The sequence below is a fragment of the Heloderma suspectum genome, chromosome 5 (assembly GCF_057233095.1).
Source record: "Heloderma suspectum isolate Gila_16-S chromosome 5, 16-S_ref, whole genome shotgun sequence".
Taxonomy (NCBI): domain Eukaryota; kingdom Metazoa; phylum Chordata; class Lepidosauria; order Squamata; family Helodermatidae; genus Heloderma; species Heloderma suspectum.
The window spans coordinates 207526844-207543071 of NC_139462.1; the positions used below are offsets into that span (position 1 = coordinate 207526844).

The window sequence follows — 16228 nt, forward strand, 5'->3', positions numbered from 1 at the left end:
GTCATTTAGTGCAGGAGGGTCAGGGCAGGGTCATAGCGTCATATAAACAGCCTGCAAACTTCTGTGAAGGAGCAATCTCAATCACAGGATAAAAGCCTGGTGTGTAGGAGCCATAAGACTCAGTTTTTCTATATGAGTGGTATTCCAGATAGGCTCTCTTTCTCCCAATCCACCAAGTGCTGTTCTCATGTAGGACTACTGAAGTGGTTAGGGGCTGCATCTTTGTTATTTTCTCTAGCTGTGAAAAATGCAAATTAAAGCTTTCAAATTATTCAGTCTTGCTATTTCAAGATCCACTTTTGTTATAGTCTCTCATTAATTTTATATTACTGTAGTTTTAAACAGAAATATTAAATAATGCTTTCAGTTTGTTGCAGAACCCAGAGTCAGAGAGACCACGGAGTGAAGGAAAAAGAGATTCTTTATTTAACGCACGGGCTTAAGGCTGGAATCGTTTCCAAAGAGCCAGAAGCCCCGATTTACATTAGCACATTGGTTTTATAGACATTGTGACACATATGAAACGGCTCCTCCTCCCCCTCCCGCATGGGGTTGCAATCCTCAACATTTCTTCTCTTAGCACTATTGTTTATAATACAAGAACTGGGTTATAGGGTAGCCATGATAAGGAGAGAACAGAAGAGAACAGCAGAGAACAAGATATACAACTGTATGACCTTTGACAAGATAAGGAATTCCTGTGTCTCGTCAGCTTACAACAATATATTCAAGGGAGAAAGAGCTCAGCAAGAACATGAAGCATGAGACTGCATGAGGCTACTTAGTCTGACCCCTGATATGGCTGCTACAAGTTGTTGACTATAGGTGTTTTGTTTTCTTTTTTACATTAGAGAGAAAAATAAATGATTTGATAGAGCTTTCAAGACTAGAGTCAAAACTGGATGAACTGGAAGAAACAGGAGTTTTTTCAGATATTCAGCTGGACAGTATGAGTGAGTATAATATTAGGACCTTGTGGGAACAGTAACATGTTCTTCAAACTGATATAGGTTGAAGATTCTTTTAGGCAGCTAATCTATACAGAACACAAGATATAGTGAACAAACACAAAGCCACTGGTGCAGACAATAAAACATCTTTAAATGCATCTTTTTTCCATTAAGGGTGCAATCCTATGCATGTTTAGACAGAAAAAAAGTCCTATAATTCTCAGCATGCCCCAGCCAGCATGCTGGGAGTTGTACAACTTCTTTCTGTCTAAACATGCGTAGGATTGCGCCTTAAGTGCCTTAAAATCTGATTGCTTTTGTAGAAAGAAAAGTGCACAAACTGAAAGAACAAAGAAGGGGTTTGATTGAGAAATGGAAACTATTTCTTCTAGAAGAATACCCAGAAACTTATGGACTTGATGGTAAGTATACAAATAGCTATAGCATTAGATTGTTTGGAATTTAATGTGCTGAAATGAATCTAATTCCTTTCATTGTTGTCCATCATGCCAATCAAACCCTGCTTCTTTTTATAAACCACCTTTTCCTTCCTTTCCCTTAACTAGTTCACTGTAACTAAATTAAATGTATACAACATCATAACACCTGCTTTCAATTTTGGGGCAAAAACTAGCATGTGCTCTCCCACTGACATCAATAGAACTCAAAAGTGCTTACATTAGTTTGGATCATGCCCATAATTTGTAATTGCCATTTATTTCCTCTCCATCATAACTAGTTTAGGGCACAATCCTATGGCTGCTAGTCAGTGGCTAGATGGCCATAGGATAGGTTGGTTCCCTGAGAACTGACCTCCACCCCCTCCTGCGCTGCCATGTAGGCAGCATGGATTGGCCTCGTGCTCGTAAGAGCAGTGAAAATGGGGCATTCCTGGGGGCAGGCTGGGGCGGGGAGGGTGGAAGTGCCTTTTTGACACTTCCTATGCATCGTCTGGCCTCCCCCCGCCCCCGCTCTGACGTCCTGTGGCTAGACAGCTGAAATCGGCTGTCTAGCCACGAATGCCGTGTGGCTGAAGCATGGAGGAGAAGTTCACCTCTGTGCTGCTCCTGCCCTGCATGGAATAGGTAGTCACCTCTGAGTTCGGAGTCAGCCACCTATCCCGATAGGATTGCGCCCTTAGGGAGCAGTCCTATGTCCCCTATACAGCATCCGGGGGAGATAGGATTTTTCAGTTTCCCTGCTCTGAGCTCGTAGACAGTGCTACGAGCCAAGAAACCATGCTCCCCGCCCCCTCCCCATCGTAACTGGCATGGAAAGAAGCATGCCAGCCACCCCTCCTTGCCTCTCCATGCTCGTCGCACAGAGAGGGCAAAAACAAAGCATTCCTGGGGTCAGGGAAGGGAGGAGACCACAGAAGCTGTTTTAGGTAGCTTCCTATGCGTTCTCCAGCCTTGTTTGTTTGTTTGTTTGTTTAATTTATTATTACATTTATATCCCGCCTTTTTTTCCCTCCAGGGAACTCAAGGCCGCATACATAATCCTCCTCCTCTCCATTTTATCCTCACAACAACAACCCTGTGAGTTAGGTTGGGCTGAGAGTTTGTGACTGGCTCAAAGTCACCCAGTGAGCTTCCATGGCTGAGTGGGGACTAGAACCTGGATCTCCCAACTCCCAGTCCGGCACTCTAGCCACTACACCACACTTGTTCCCGCCCCCTCTCCAAAGCTGCACTTAGACGCCCTAAATTGGGCGTCTAAAACTTGTTCCCGCCCCTCTCCTCCGTGCTTCAGCTGCCCTGCATTGGGTAGGTGGTCACCTTCTGCTTCAGAGGAGGTTGGAGGCGACCGACTATCTCGATAGGATTATTCCCTTAGTTTATAATCCTGTAAATGAGAATATATCCTAAATCCCTTAGAAGAGAGTTGGGTGGTTCACAAAAATTACAAAACATAATATAAAAGCTTTAATTTTCAAAATTTAAAACAATCTAGACAGCTAAAAACAGTTACACTGAGATACTGGGACCTGATAAAACAACTACCATTAAAATCTCATCATATATTGTGAAATGCCTGGGAGTAGAGATGCTAGACACCTGATGGTGGTGTTTAAATAAGATCAAATGGTTATTTACTGGTTTCATTCTGCAAATGTTTAAAAGTTATAATACCATATTACTGAGTTGTTTGTAGAGTTGTATGAGTCTAAAGCATATCATGACAAAGATGGGCCTTGACCTCAATCCACAGTAATTACTCTGCTTTAACTTAGATGAGATTTCCTTTCTGTTTTAATAGGAAATTTGTGATAGTCTGAGGTTTAAGGGAGGGAAAACAGAACTCCCAGGATCAGTACTTGGCTTTGTAAAAGCCTCATCCTGAATTGAATCAATAATTATTTTTCTCCTACTAACTTTATTACCATAACTCAAAAATATCCTGTGATGGGAGAAGGCAGAACTAGCATGATTTACTATTGCTTGATAACTTTTCTTCCTCAAGGAGCTTACAATTAAAAAAAAAATCAACACAGGAAACAATAGTGGAAGGGGGAGGCAGGAGTAAATAGGGAAAAATATGTGATTATTTCAGTTACTATGCTTAGACTTAGTTATAGACTTAGTTACAGGCTTAATTACAGTAGGGTATGGGAACTAGGGGGTTGGGGCAAAGCTTCCATGGAAAAGTTTAGGTTTGAGGAGGGACTTGAAGGAAGTAAGAGAGGTGGCATCACAGAGGTGTCCTGGGAGGCAGTTCTGGGCATATGAAACAGCAGGGGAGAAGGGGCAGAATCCTCTGTCAGGGCAGGAGACCTTTTGATGGCAGAGGGTAGTAAAGCTGCATGTAGCAATAGTAAACATGCCCTACGTTCTCATCACACGGAGTGCCTCCATGACAGTGGTTCATGTGAGTGAAGGGAGATGGCACTGGCATCAAGGCACCTCATGTGAAGGTACATTTAATATTTCAATAAAGGTTTGTTTGTTTTCCTTGTTGAAGAAGAAGAAAAAGAAAAAGCACTAAAAAAAATTCTTGATGAAAGAAAAACATTGTTTTCTCATGTGCAATCAAGTATCAGAGATCTGCAAAAAAGAGGCATTATTCAACAGGGCAGTATATCTGGTAAGCACAGTGTTACCTCTGGTCATACTCTTTTTGTGTTTCTTTTAGAGTTTTTAAAACAGATAGTGTGATTGCAAAAAAGGCCCCACACAATCTTCTCAGTAAACTCTGTTGGATATGCTGATCCAAAAGTTCAGCAGACACATATGTTGTTGCTGATTTATTATAGTTGTATCCAATCCTTTCTTCAAATAGCTCAGTGCAGCAATTGGCCATACACCAACCTTGTGAGGTAACTTAGGGTGAGAGATTGTGATTTGCCAAGGACACCAATAAGATTCATAGCTGAAGACTATTGCACATATGGAATTTTTCCTACATAGGAGTATGGTAAAATAACGGTGTAAAATAATGATGTGCATGATGTTATACTGCCAGCTGTGAAGATTATGCAAGTATCTATTTTGTTGGATACGTTTGCATTGGAGAGTTGTGATCAGCAGTGGGCTTAACAAGTATACTGTTGACAAAACAGACACTTGCATGCCTACATATGACAGTATACATTGGAATTTTTTGTACACCAGTGTACACTCTCGTATGGAAAATACCATGTTTGAAGCTGCCATGAGCTACAGATTTGAAATTAAGTTTTCAATTTCCCCACATCCATACCCAACCTTCAAGTCACAATACAGGTTGAAGTGCCAAAAATGGCACTCTGGATGCAACCCTAAGCTGCTCTGGTAGACAAGACAGCAGCTGGCTGACCTGGGTCTGAATTTGAATTCCCCCCCCCCCCAAGCAAGAGTGGCAGCACCTCAACCAAGCAGGTGCTCCTTTTGGGGTGCAGGGCCAGTTGGGTGAAAGTATGAAATGTTCATCAGCCCACCCTTGCTGCTCCAGCATCCTCATTGGCCCTGTGTCCCAAAAAGGTGGTGTCTGGATGAGCTGCCACTCTGCTTTGGGGGGAAAGTTTCAAATGAAAATGGCAGCCAGCCAGCTGCAGTCTTGGCTACTGGAGCAGCGTTCCATTTTTCAGTGTGGCCAGTGCCAAGTGAGGCCAGCCATAAGTAGCAGCAACCCAGTGGTGAAGACATGGAGGGATTGCTCCCTTCTTCTCCTCCCACTTCATCAAACATCAGCCTCTAGTGAGTGACCAATGTGGTGCTTAGGGAGAGAAAGTGTTTTAATGGTGGTGTGTGTGATGGGGAAGCTATGGCAGTGTGGGGTGCCCCCAGAGGGCACTTGCCACTGGTTGAAGGGAATGTAACCTTCAAAAAGTAAAGTTCCATTTTTAGGTAGTAGAAAATCATCTTACCATTTTAGAAACCTCCTCCTGAATGGCTAAATGTGGTATTCTTCAGAACACACAAAAAGCAAAGGAAGCCATGTTGGTCCATAAGAAAAATTCCAAGATCTGTAGTCAGACAGTCATGACTGAAAAGTCTCAGTGATGCCAGTGAAAGGAGTTATGGAGGTGGGGTTTGCTTTAAAGTAAATGCAGTCTCTGAAGCCTCCTGGGAGGGTGATCTTGCTTTGAAACAAGGCTCCCCATGCACCTTGTTTTAAATTTAAAATGTAAAGGAAAAACTGCCTTTTTATGGCGGTGGCAAATTCAGTGGTGGGAAGGAGGGGTGCCGCCCTGGTAGGTTCCAAAAGGTGTGTGAATTTGGTCTCAGACCCCTGGAAATTGCCAGCCCTGATGTAATGTAATTAGGGATGTATGAGAATTTAGGTTTTGCTCACAAAACATGCAAGCATGCCCCATTCAAAGCCCTAAGTGTGAGCACATGTCCATTGAAAATATTCACAAATTGTCAAACACGAACTGGTTCACAATTCCCAGTTAAATTTCCACAAATTTCTTCTGCAGACTGAATCAGCCCCTCTTTATGAAGGAAATTTGCGCAAATTAGGACATTTGCACAAATTTGGGGAGATTTGCCCAAATTTCCCATTCGATTGCTGCTCAATTTGTGTCAGTTTTCCATTCACGTAGAGCAAGCAGCATTCGCAGGGACCAATGGGAATCAGGTACAAGACGAGTGGCGAGACGATGTTTGGAGAATGCTAGAAATCTTGAACATCGTTCATTCATCCATCCCTAAGTGTAATTGCAAGTATTCTTGTACAGGAATAATTACATGTTCAGATGTTTTCTGTATTTAATTCTTCAAATCCTTTGTCTTAGAGGGAGAATTTCAAGAGGCATCAGATGACTATCTTGTGACAGTTCCATTAGGCTTGCTGCAATCAAAGGTTGCTGCTTTACGTGCAAAGTATGGACCTGATGGTGAGTGTGAAGATGATCTTAAAATAGGATTAACAAATATGATAGGTTCATTTCACAAACATATACACAATTGTTTTACCTTAGAATGTAACTCTGTCATTTTTTTCTGAACAAGAAGCAATCTATACGGATAAGACCTGTAATATACTGCAGTAAGCTGCTTGTTCTCTGTAGTACATAAACTGCAAAAAAACCACATTAATATATGAAACTCACTGCCACAAGATATGGCAATGATCATTGGCTGAGGTGGATTTAAAAGGAGATTAGACAACTTTATGGAGGGTACATAAATGGCTATTATCCATTGCTGAGTAATATCTTATGTTAGATAATCCGTTTTATAACAGATAATATTATCTATTGCTGTACAGTTTTTTGTTGCTTTACACAATCCAGCTTAACTTTAGAAACATCTGGCTGTGGCTTTCAGAAACTTTGGATAATAATTAGTGCTTGCAATCTTATATAGTTCCAGTATGTTTATCTGTTTTGTCTTTATAGATGAGAAAACAGCAAAACGAAAGGCTTTGGCAGCCAAACTAGAAGCAAATATAAGAGATCTGCAAGCTGCTTTTGAAGGAGATAAAATTGAACAGCCCAGATATGTTGGTAAGGGCAGAGAGGAGGGAAGTTACATTTTTATTCAGATAAGTCTCATAGACATTTGTGAACCAGTAGGTTTCCCATTTGGGTGTGCTCCTGGATTCAGCCTCGAATTTGGATGCCTAGTTTCCAGTGGTGGCCAGGAGTGCATTTGCAAGTTCTTAGAGATGTCTGATCTGGCCACAGTGATGCATGCTTTATTTACATCCCATTTGGATTACTCAAATGCATTTTGTGTGGGACTGCCTTTGAAAAGTGTGCAGAAACATCAACTTATCCAGAATGCTGCAGCCAGACTGTTGATCGGAGCTGGTTACGGGGAGCACGTGACTCCCTTGTTACAACAGCTTCACTGCCTACCAGTCTGTTTCCAGTCACAATTCAAAGTTCTGGTCATTGCCTGTAATGCCCGATACGACTTGGGACCAGGCCATTTGAAAGACTGCATTCTCCCGTATGAGCTTGCCTGGGTTTTAAGATCTTTGGGGGACGGTCTTCTCTCCATCCAACCATCATTGGAAGCACTTTTGGGAGGGATGTGAGAGAGGGCCTTCTCTGTGACTGCTTCCAGGCTCTGGAACTCCCTGCCAAGGAAAGCTAGGTTGGGGCCCTGTATATTATCCTTTTGCTGGTAGGCAAATACATTTTTATTCAGGCAGGCCTTTGGCATAGGCTGATCTGCTGCTGAAGGGGTTTTTAACTGGTTACTTGCTGTCTATTTTTTAAATTGTGTTCCTAATGTATTTGTTGTTATGTTACATTTTAATTCAGACTTTGTTTTAAACCTGTATATTTATTTATTTACACATTTTTGTCCCACCTTTTAGCCAGAAAGGCTCCCAGGGCAGCTTACAAAGATAAGAAATAACAGGCTTACATTCTAAAAGACACAGCACTAAGGAAAGTGGATTGGGAGGGAGAAGGAAAAAAGCAAATTCAGGCACTGGATTCTTAGTTGCGAAGTTCAGCAGGCTGCTTTTTTCAGCTGCTGCTTTTTTGTCCTCTGAAGTCCTTCTCTGTGGCAGTTGGTAGCAGCAGGGAGGGTTGAATCCAGGCATGATGGAGAGTGTCTGACTGTTGTTTCCTCTTCCTTTGGTGACCTTTTATTATTGCTAGCTGCCTTAAAAACCATTTTTGGTGAAAAGGTGAAATATAAATTTAAATCAGGGTGGCCAAAGTCCTAAGGAAGTCAGAAGCTCTGTTCAGATATAACAGGAAGCCATGGTTTCTTACTACAAGAACAAGTGGAGGCAAATTTCTTGTTTGTGAGCATCCCCCTTCCTCTTTCATGCATATGAGGAAGACACATTTCCAGTTTCAAACAAAGCATAGTTCCCTATGACATCCAAATTTGGAAACTGGTTGGATTAAAGCTGACTTCCCTAACATGGTGCCTGCAGGTGCAACAACACCCACATCCTTGGTGCCCATGAGGCCTGATAGCACATACACACACGGAGGGGCGGTGAACTTGAGAGAGTGAGGGAGGAAGTTTGGGGGTGATCCTAAGAGAGGGTGAGAGTGAGAAAGAAGGTGGATGAGCATTTTGTGAATGCCCCCCAGTAGCCATTTTATGGTTATGTCCATGTCACATTCTAAAAATTGCAAATGTGCCCAAAAAGGTTGGGAACCCCTGGTTCAAATTATGGTTTGAGGAGAAACCCGGATATAAAAACTTCTGTTGATCCCAGTTTGTTCTCATTAACCTTAGTTCCCCAAATTCTGATGTCACAGGCTTACAGTTTCTTCACTGGCACAAAAAGAGATGGAGAGGGGAGGGAGGATAGTGCAAGCCTGGGGCTTGCTGTGGCTTACTACATCTTGTTCTTGTAGTGGTACATTATGATTTCCTGTTATGTTTGAAATGAACCAGAATCTTCATGTAATCTGTAGGCATGGGTAAGAGAGAGAGTGTCTTCCAATAGCCACCCCAAAGTATTGCTTATTATCAGGGGACAATACATTATTTCTAGGCTCTGCAGCCAAAAATTATTTATACTCGCCAACAAGAATATAATAAAAGTGCCTCTGAACATAGGCAGAATGCCTTTCCCTTTCCACCTAACGAGTAGCAGCCTGTCCCTCCCACAGAATTAGAGAAGGTTTAGAAGTGCAGATAGTGTTATTCCACATATGTTGGAGTTTCTTTCTGAAAAGAAAGCAGTGTCCCAAATTCCCTGGCAAACCTCAGTACAGCATAGCACAGTAGTTTTCAAAACTTTAGGTTAAGAAGACTAGGAGATAGAGTTTTTCCCTCTCTCCACAAAAAATCAGTTTCTGTTTTTCCTTCCTTCCATGCAGCAGCTCCCATTCACAACCCAGTCTTTCTTTTTCATCTTCTCTTTCCCCCCACATATATGGGCTTTGCACCTGCACAGAGCCTCGATTCAGGGAAACTTCTATAGCTGAGGTGTTTTGGCACGAACCTTCCTCCACCATCCCAGTGCATATGTCCTTAACAGGTTCTCCCTTATTTCCTCAGTTCTCTTTTGACTGCCATTGTGGTAGTTTCATGAAGGAACCTGTCTTGAGCTCAGTTTGTCTGTGAGCGTTTTTCAAGCTGAGGTTTATTCTTTCTTTCTCATCTATCAAGGTTTTTCTATCTTACTCTTCTGCATTGTTTTTATTTGTATTTGGTTTTTTGCAATCTCGTGATGGCCTTCACGGGCGTATGGCCCTTAAGGCACCATTTAGAAAGTGTGTCTGTTGTGGAGCCAAGTTACCACTGTCCATTCTTTTTGCCTTTTCTGCCTTGGAGTAGGTCACATTGTTGAGGCTTGTCCTCATTGCCAAGTCTTTTCAAAGCAGGTTAGATCAGATGAAACTATTCTGACCAACTGAAAGCCACGCTCTGGAAACGTGCACTGGAAGCCATTGAGGAGCCAAAAGGTATGGCAGAGATCCCAACCTCGCCCTCAGGAAATTTGCCTGCTGAGCAGGAGCCTGCTCCAGTGTTGGGGTCATCATCCCTTCAATGTTGTACTCTCCCAAGTATACAAGATGCTCCCATCCTGGGCCAATCCTTGACATTTTTATTGGCTAAGAAGCTAACAAAAAAGGCTAAAGCTTCAAAGCGGGCAAATGTGTCTTCTTCAGAACCTAAAAAGAAGAAAAAGACTTCTAAAAAGTCGGATGACTTTCCTTGGGTGTGCCCCTTGGACTCCTTCACTCTCCCTGACTCTGTACGAGTACCTCGGGATCAACAGCGACCTCCACAATTGGTTGTGTTTCCCAGCACTCCAACTCGGGATAAAGTGTGTCTCTCATCTCTGACTGCTCCACCCGCTTTTGTTCCGGCATCTCAGGGTCAACCTTCAGTACCGGCCGCATCTCCCACTACTCTGCTGATGCCTCAGGGTCAAACACGGGCCCCTGTACCATCGACCATACCTCCTGTTCCACCAATATTATTTTTGATGATTCCTATGGTGAATCCAACCTGGCAGGGGAGCCTATTCCGATTATATCAACAGCAGAGGATGAGATCCAGGATCTGTCCTCAGCGGATCCACCCACTCTGCCACCTCATCACTACAGGTTGGGGTTCAGCATGAGTCGTGCCCAGCACCCATGATTGCCGGATTAGATCTACTTGGTTGCTTCTTCTAACAGAGGTCATGCCCCAGTTTTTACAAGCAGAGCCACTATCCAGACAGGTCCAGATCTCCATTCTATGACTGGGACAGACATTTGGCTTGGGATTCTTGATACAGGGGACCTCAGGATTGGGTTAAACACTGTGATGAACCTTATGGTCCATACTACGCTCCTTGCCATCCTGATCCTCCTTGCTGGGGAGAAAATAGTTACTGATGACATCTGTTGGCTACAGTGTCAAGACCTACAGATCGAGAAGATGCTTTTTGCACCCCAACTCTGATTGTGCTTCCTGTTCGACCACAGCTGCAGACAGCACAATTGCAGACTGTCCTGTCTGCTCTACCACTGCTGCAAACTGTGCAGTTGCAGACTGTCATGCCTATGAGCCAGCTGTTAGCCACACTACAGTCACTTCCACAATCTCATATTGGTGATGCCTCGTTGCTTCCCTGCACAGGGGGAGAGAAACAGGCTGCATGTCAGGTTCCACTGGAGGAATCTCCACTTTCTGGTATGGAAGGCTATCATTCCGACACCACGTCTCAGTCTTCCTGCCCTTTATCCATCTTTTTTGCCCGAGGCGGTTGTCAGATTGAATGATGCCATTTCCCCATCAGAGGACCGGGGACAATTTTCTAGTCCAGTTCTGAGAATGGCACAGGCCTTGGGGCCTAGAGATCCAGAGAGTAGTGTCCACCATGCAGGATCCAGTTTTGATGCAGCGAATGCAGAAATCACAGGAATCACAGCCAGTCACAATTCCTCCCCTCCCTGCACTAGAGGAGATCATTAAACAAACCTGGAAAGCCCCCTCCACTATGCCACCAGCATCTGAGTGCTTGGAGGGGATGTATTGTTTACAAGAGGCTAATCTTAAGTACCTATTCAAACACCTGGCCCCAAACTTGATGGTTGTTGAGGCTATGCAAGGGAAGGCCTGTAGGGCACATTCCTTTCCAACTGACAAAGAAGGCAGATATCTTAACCTACTTGGGTGGAGATTATATTCCTCAGCAGTGATGGGCCTAAACATCTCTAATTATCAGACAGCCATGTCTGGGTACTAGCTTCTGTTATGGGATAAAGTAGATTGCCTCCTTGATCATCTTCCAGATGATAAGGAGTTAGGCCACCTCTTCCAGTCCAAGGCAATAAAGCTATTGAGGCAGCAAATAAATACATCACACCATCAAGTCGACTGTGACTCACAAGTCCTGGTTGGTTCCATTGTCCTGCGTTGTAATGCTGGTTGAGTTTGGCTAGCCTCTCACAGAACAGTAGAGCCCATATTGAAGACCTGCCCTTTGATGGCCAAGGGTTGTTTAATGCAAAAACTGATGATGTATTAGACTTGGTCCAGAAGGTCCATACCATGGTCCATCATATGGGTTTTATGCCCCAATGTCCGTCCAGACAATGGCACTGGTTCCACCACCAGATATCCACCCCAACAACCAGGCCCATCACTACAACAGCACTCTCAACTGGTAGCATCGGGAAAGTTGTTCTCAACTTCAAAGTCATACTATTGCCCCAAGCCTGACAATAGAAATAAGTCTTTGACTTAGACCCACTTCTTCTTTGTTCTTTGATTCGTCCTTCCATCTTCAAAGCTCTTCTCTCCACTTATCATCAGATCTGGCGCACCATCACATTGGACTCCTGGGTTCTTTTCACCATATGGAGGGGCTAGAGGATTGAGTTCGATATGCTCTATCCGTTTGGTACCATGAAGGTCACAGCCCCATCCTCCATTCTCCACCAGGAGGTCAATATTCTTCTCGGCAAGGTACAACTTACCTGTCCCACATTTGTGATGGGTTCTACTTGAGGTACTTCATGGTACCAAAGAAGGATGGGGCGCTCCAGCTGATCCTGGACCTCTGGGAGCTCAACCTCTACCCAACCACCCAGGAAGTTCTGCATAGTCACTCTGGCATCTATCCTCCTTCTCTTCTCCTGAGGAGATTGGTTTGCTTCTATCGATCTCAAGGACATATTGCCATAATGGAGTCACACCAACGTTATCTCCGCTTTGCCATCAGTACTGACCCTTAACAGTTCCGGGTGCTGCCTTTCAGCCTCACCATGGCTCCAAGAGTAAGAGAGTGCCTGGTGGTGATGCAAGATGTTGAGGTGTGCCTAGGGATGTATGGAGGATTCCCCACTATCCGTTCCGGTGGGGAATCCGTGGCGGGGGCGGCTCCGCTCCATGAAGATTCCGGGGTGGGGAGCCCGGCTTTGGGGCTGCTTACCTTGCCGCCTATGTGCCCATAGACTTATACGCAAGATTCATGGCTATATTTGCATATAAGTCTATGGGCACATGCTGCTGATTGCCTTTTTTTTTTTTTTTAAGAGCTGTTCGTAGGGAGGAGGCGAACAGCTCTGGCCAGCAAGAAGCCACCGAGTGCCATTCCACCTCCAGTCTTCCTGGAGTGGATGTAAGTGGTGCCGATCTGCCGTGGATTCCTGAGGTTGGATTCAAAAGAAACTGGCCTCATTTGAATACGTGGTGGATTTCTCCAACATCCCTGGATGTTGGTGGTGCCGACACAGAATTGCCTTCTTTGGTCAATAGAGGTGACCTGCAATCTCTTTTGAAGCCTGGAACTTTGTCTCCACCTTGAAAAATCACATCTACAACCTATGCAAAGTCTGCAGTTTATTGGGGCACTGCTGACTCCCACTTGGGAGTGACTCCCACTGAGGCAGAGCAGTCCTCCCTCGGGATAGAATGGTAGTGTTAGTCTTGTTGGCAATAGAGCTAAACCGTCTCATGGTCACTTTGGTGCTCAAGATCTAATACCTACTAGGCCTTATGGCTGAAACAACAGCTGTAGTCCAATATACTCAGTTGAATATGAGGCCTCTCCAGAATTGGCTCATATGCAATTTTGATACCAAGCGGGATACCCATTGGACCAAGCTGCAGCTTCCACAGGACATCAGGGACTCCCTATGGTGGTGGACAGTGCCAGCCAACCTGCTGGAGGGCATGCCCATCCTTCAACCCTCACTATCCCAGATAGTAACTATGGATGCGTTGCTCTTGGGATGGGGAGCTCATTGCTTGGGCCTTACAGTCCATGGACGATGGTTGCCTGCAGAGGCGGCGCAACACATCAACTTCCTAGAGCTCAGGGTGGTGGAAAAGGCCCATTGGGCATTCAAGCTGGATCTGGTGGGAAGACTGGTCCAGGTCACTTCAGACAATACCACGGTAGTTGTGTATCTGAACAAGGAAGGGTGTACAAGATTGCTCCCACTCCTTGCTTTAATGCTGAAAATTTGTCGCTGGTGTATGCCTCATCAGGTTGGTCTGGCTGCAACCCATCTTGTCAGTGTGGACAGTACCCCAGTGGATCAGCACAGCCAGACCTCACTTACCTCCCATGAGTGGGGGTTGGACAGGTCACTCCTGAGGACTCTTTTTCAGAGTTGGGGCACACCACGTGTGGACCTATTTGCTACTCAGGACAATGCTGTGTGCCAGGACCATTGCAGCCAAGCAGGATGCGGCACAGGTTTGTTGCGGGATGCTTTCATTCTGAGGTGGATGGGAGCGCTGTTCTACCTTCCCCCCTCCCCATTTCCACTGATCACCAGGGTTCTGGCGAAGATTAGAATGGGTGATACTGAATGCATCCTCATAACCGTGGTTCTCCCTGCTGCTCAGGATGGTGCAAGGTACTGTCATCTCTCATCACACCCATCCCTTCTCACCAGGGAGAGCTGCTAGATCTGACACCTGGACCTACTGACCCTCTGCCTAATGGCATGGAAGATTGGGTGACAAAGACTTGATTAATCCAGGCATCAATACAAAGAATTCTCAATGCTGCTCGTAAACCCTCTGCACAGCGTTCATACGCAAGGAAATGGACTGCTTTTTCCACCTTTGCTCACACAAAGGGCTTCCATCTGCTTTGGTGTCCAGTACTTCAATTCATTCCCTCTCTTTTTGAGAAAGGACTCAAACTGTTGCCTCTCAGAGTTTATTTATCAACTGTCTCTGCTTTTCACCCTCCTGTTGAGGGCATTTCTATCTTCTCGCATCTGACAGTGAAGAGATTTCTGAAAGGGATCAGGAATCTAGCACCACCAGTTCTCTTTACAGTACCTAACTGGAGCCTGACTGTGGTGCTTAAGGCACTTTCATCCAAGCCCTTTGAGCCACTGGCAACCACAGATCTGTACCTCCTTTCATGGAAGGTGGCCTTCTTGGGCATCACATCTGTGCGACAGGCTAACAAACTCTGTGCAGCAGAATAGACCAGCCCTATCTCACTTTTCACTGAGACAAAGTTATGCTAAGGCCTGACCCTGTGTTCCTGTCTAAGACTGTGTCAGACTTTCATTTGAATCAGGACATTGTTCTGCCTGCTTTCTTTGCCTACCCAGCTATGCCTTTGGAGTCAACCCTACACTCATTCGATGTCCAGCATGCTTTGGCTTTCTACAAGTCGACAACTGAGTGGCTTCAACTGTCGCCTCACCTCTTTGTCTGTTATGATGGCAAGCGCAAAGGCCTCTCTTGATTCAGCATTTCACGTCTTGGGTTGTAAAGACTATTGAGTTATCATATGAGTTGACTGGGCTCAAACTGTCTGCCCCAGTCCAAGCTCACTCTCTCTATTCGTTCAGTAGCAATGTCAGTCACATTCAACAGAGGAGTTGCCATCCCTGAGCTGTGCTGCACTGCAACTTGGTGGACACCATCTACCTTTGTTAGACATTACAGACTGGATGTTTGGGCTAGAGCTGACTGTATCTTTGCTCATGCCGTCCTTTCATCTGTTTTATAGTAGGTCACTGACCCACCATCTTGTAAGTTAGCTTGCTACTTGCCCATATGTGTGATACACAGAGACCACGAAGAAAGACAGGTTGCTACTTGCAACTGTAGTTATTTGAGTGGTCATCTACACATTTGCACAACCCACCTGCCATCCCCTCTTTGGTGTCATACTCAAGTTTGTTGTTGGGTACAGAAGGTATTTCTTCTTCTCGGTCCTGAGGCAACAATGCCAGTTTCAAGGAACGGAGAGAATAAATGGGAACCTGCTAGGGATATGTGCAGTGGGATGGTGGGAGAAGGGTTCCTGCCAAAACTCCTCAGCTATAGAAGTTTCCCAAATTGAGTCTCTGCACAGGCACAGAGCCCATGTGTGAATGCACAGATTACCAGTCAAAGAACTACAGTTAGCAACCTGTCTTTGTTGTTGTTATATTCATCAGCCTCCAGAACAAGAAAAACAAAGGGAGTTAGTCTTTTTTCTTATTTCTGATATAGACAGGGGGAGTGAGCAAGCAAAGCCAGTTGCAAGTAGGGCTGGGCAATGGAGAAAGGCTGCAGAGACAGAGATGAAGAGGGAAGGAGCTTGTTGACTGGGAGGTATTTAGAAGGAATATGTTCTCTGGGTGAGATGTGGAGGTTGTGGCTGCAAAGGTTGTTTAGCAGCAGTTGCTGCTGTTGCTTGCTGCTGCTGCTACTGAGTTCCAAGATGAACATAGTGTTGCAGAAGGGAAGCAAAATAAACTGTATGGGACAAGCAGTTTTGCACATGGAGCAGGAACACCACGGAGAGATTGAAAAAGGTGTGGTTAGTTCTTTGCCCCCACTCTCAGCTCACCATTCACAACTGCAAGATTCCGAAAAAGGGAAGTGAGGGGCATAGGAAGAATGCCAGTGCCATTCAGAACTAGAGAATAGGCTCTCTTCCCAAACTTCTACTCCAGGTTTTTCTGG

At 44.8% G+C, this 16228-nt stretch overlaps 1 protein-coding gene across 1 annotated transcript in view; it reads left to right on the top strand.

Annotated features, from left to right (window-relative positions):
* Positions 1-16228, top strand: part of CCDC7 (coiled-coil domain containing 7) — a 360733-nt gene that overhangs the window by 305534 nt on the left and 38971 nt on the right. Inside the window, exons 60-65 of the mRNA XM_084859830.1 lie at positions 852-953; positions 1274-1372; positions 3912-4034; positions 6169-6270; positions 6775-6964; positions 9869-10304. Coding sequence (XP_084715956.1) covers positions 852-953; positions 1274-1372; positions 3912-4034; positions 6169-6270; positions 6775-6964; positions 9869-10304 — 1052 coding nt within the window. The remainder of the gene's footprint in view (positions 1-851; positions 954-1273; positions 1373-3911; positions 4035-6168; positions 6271-6774; positions 6965-9868; positions 10305-16228) is intronic.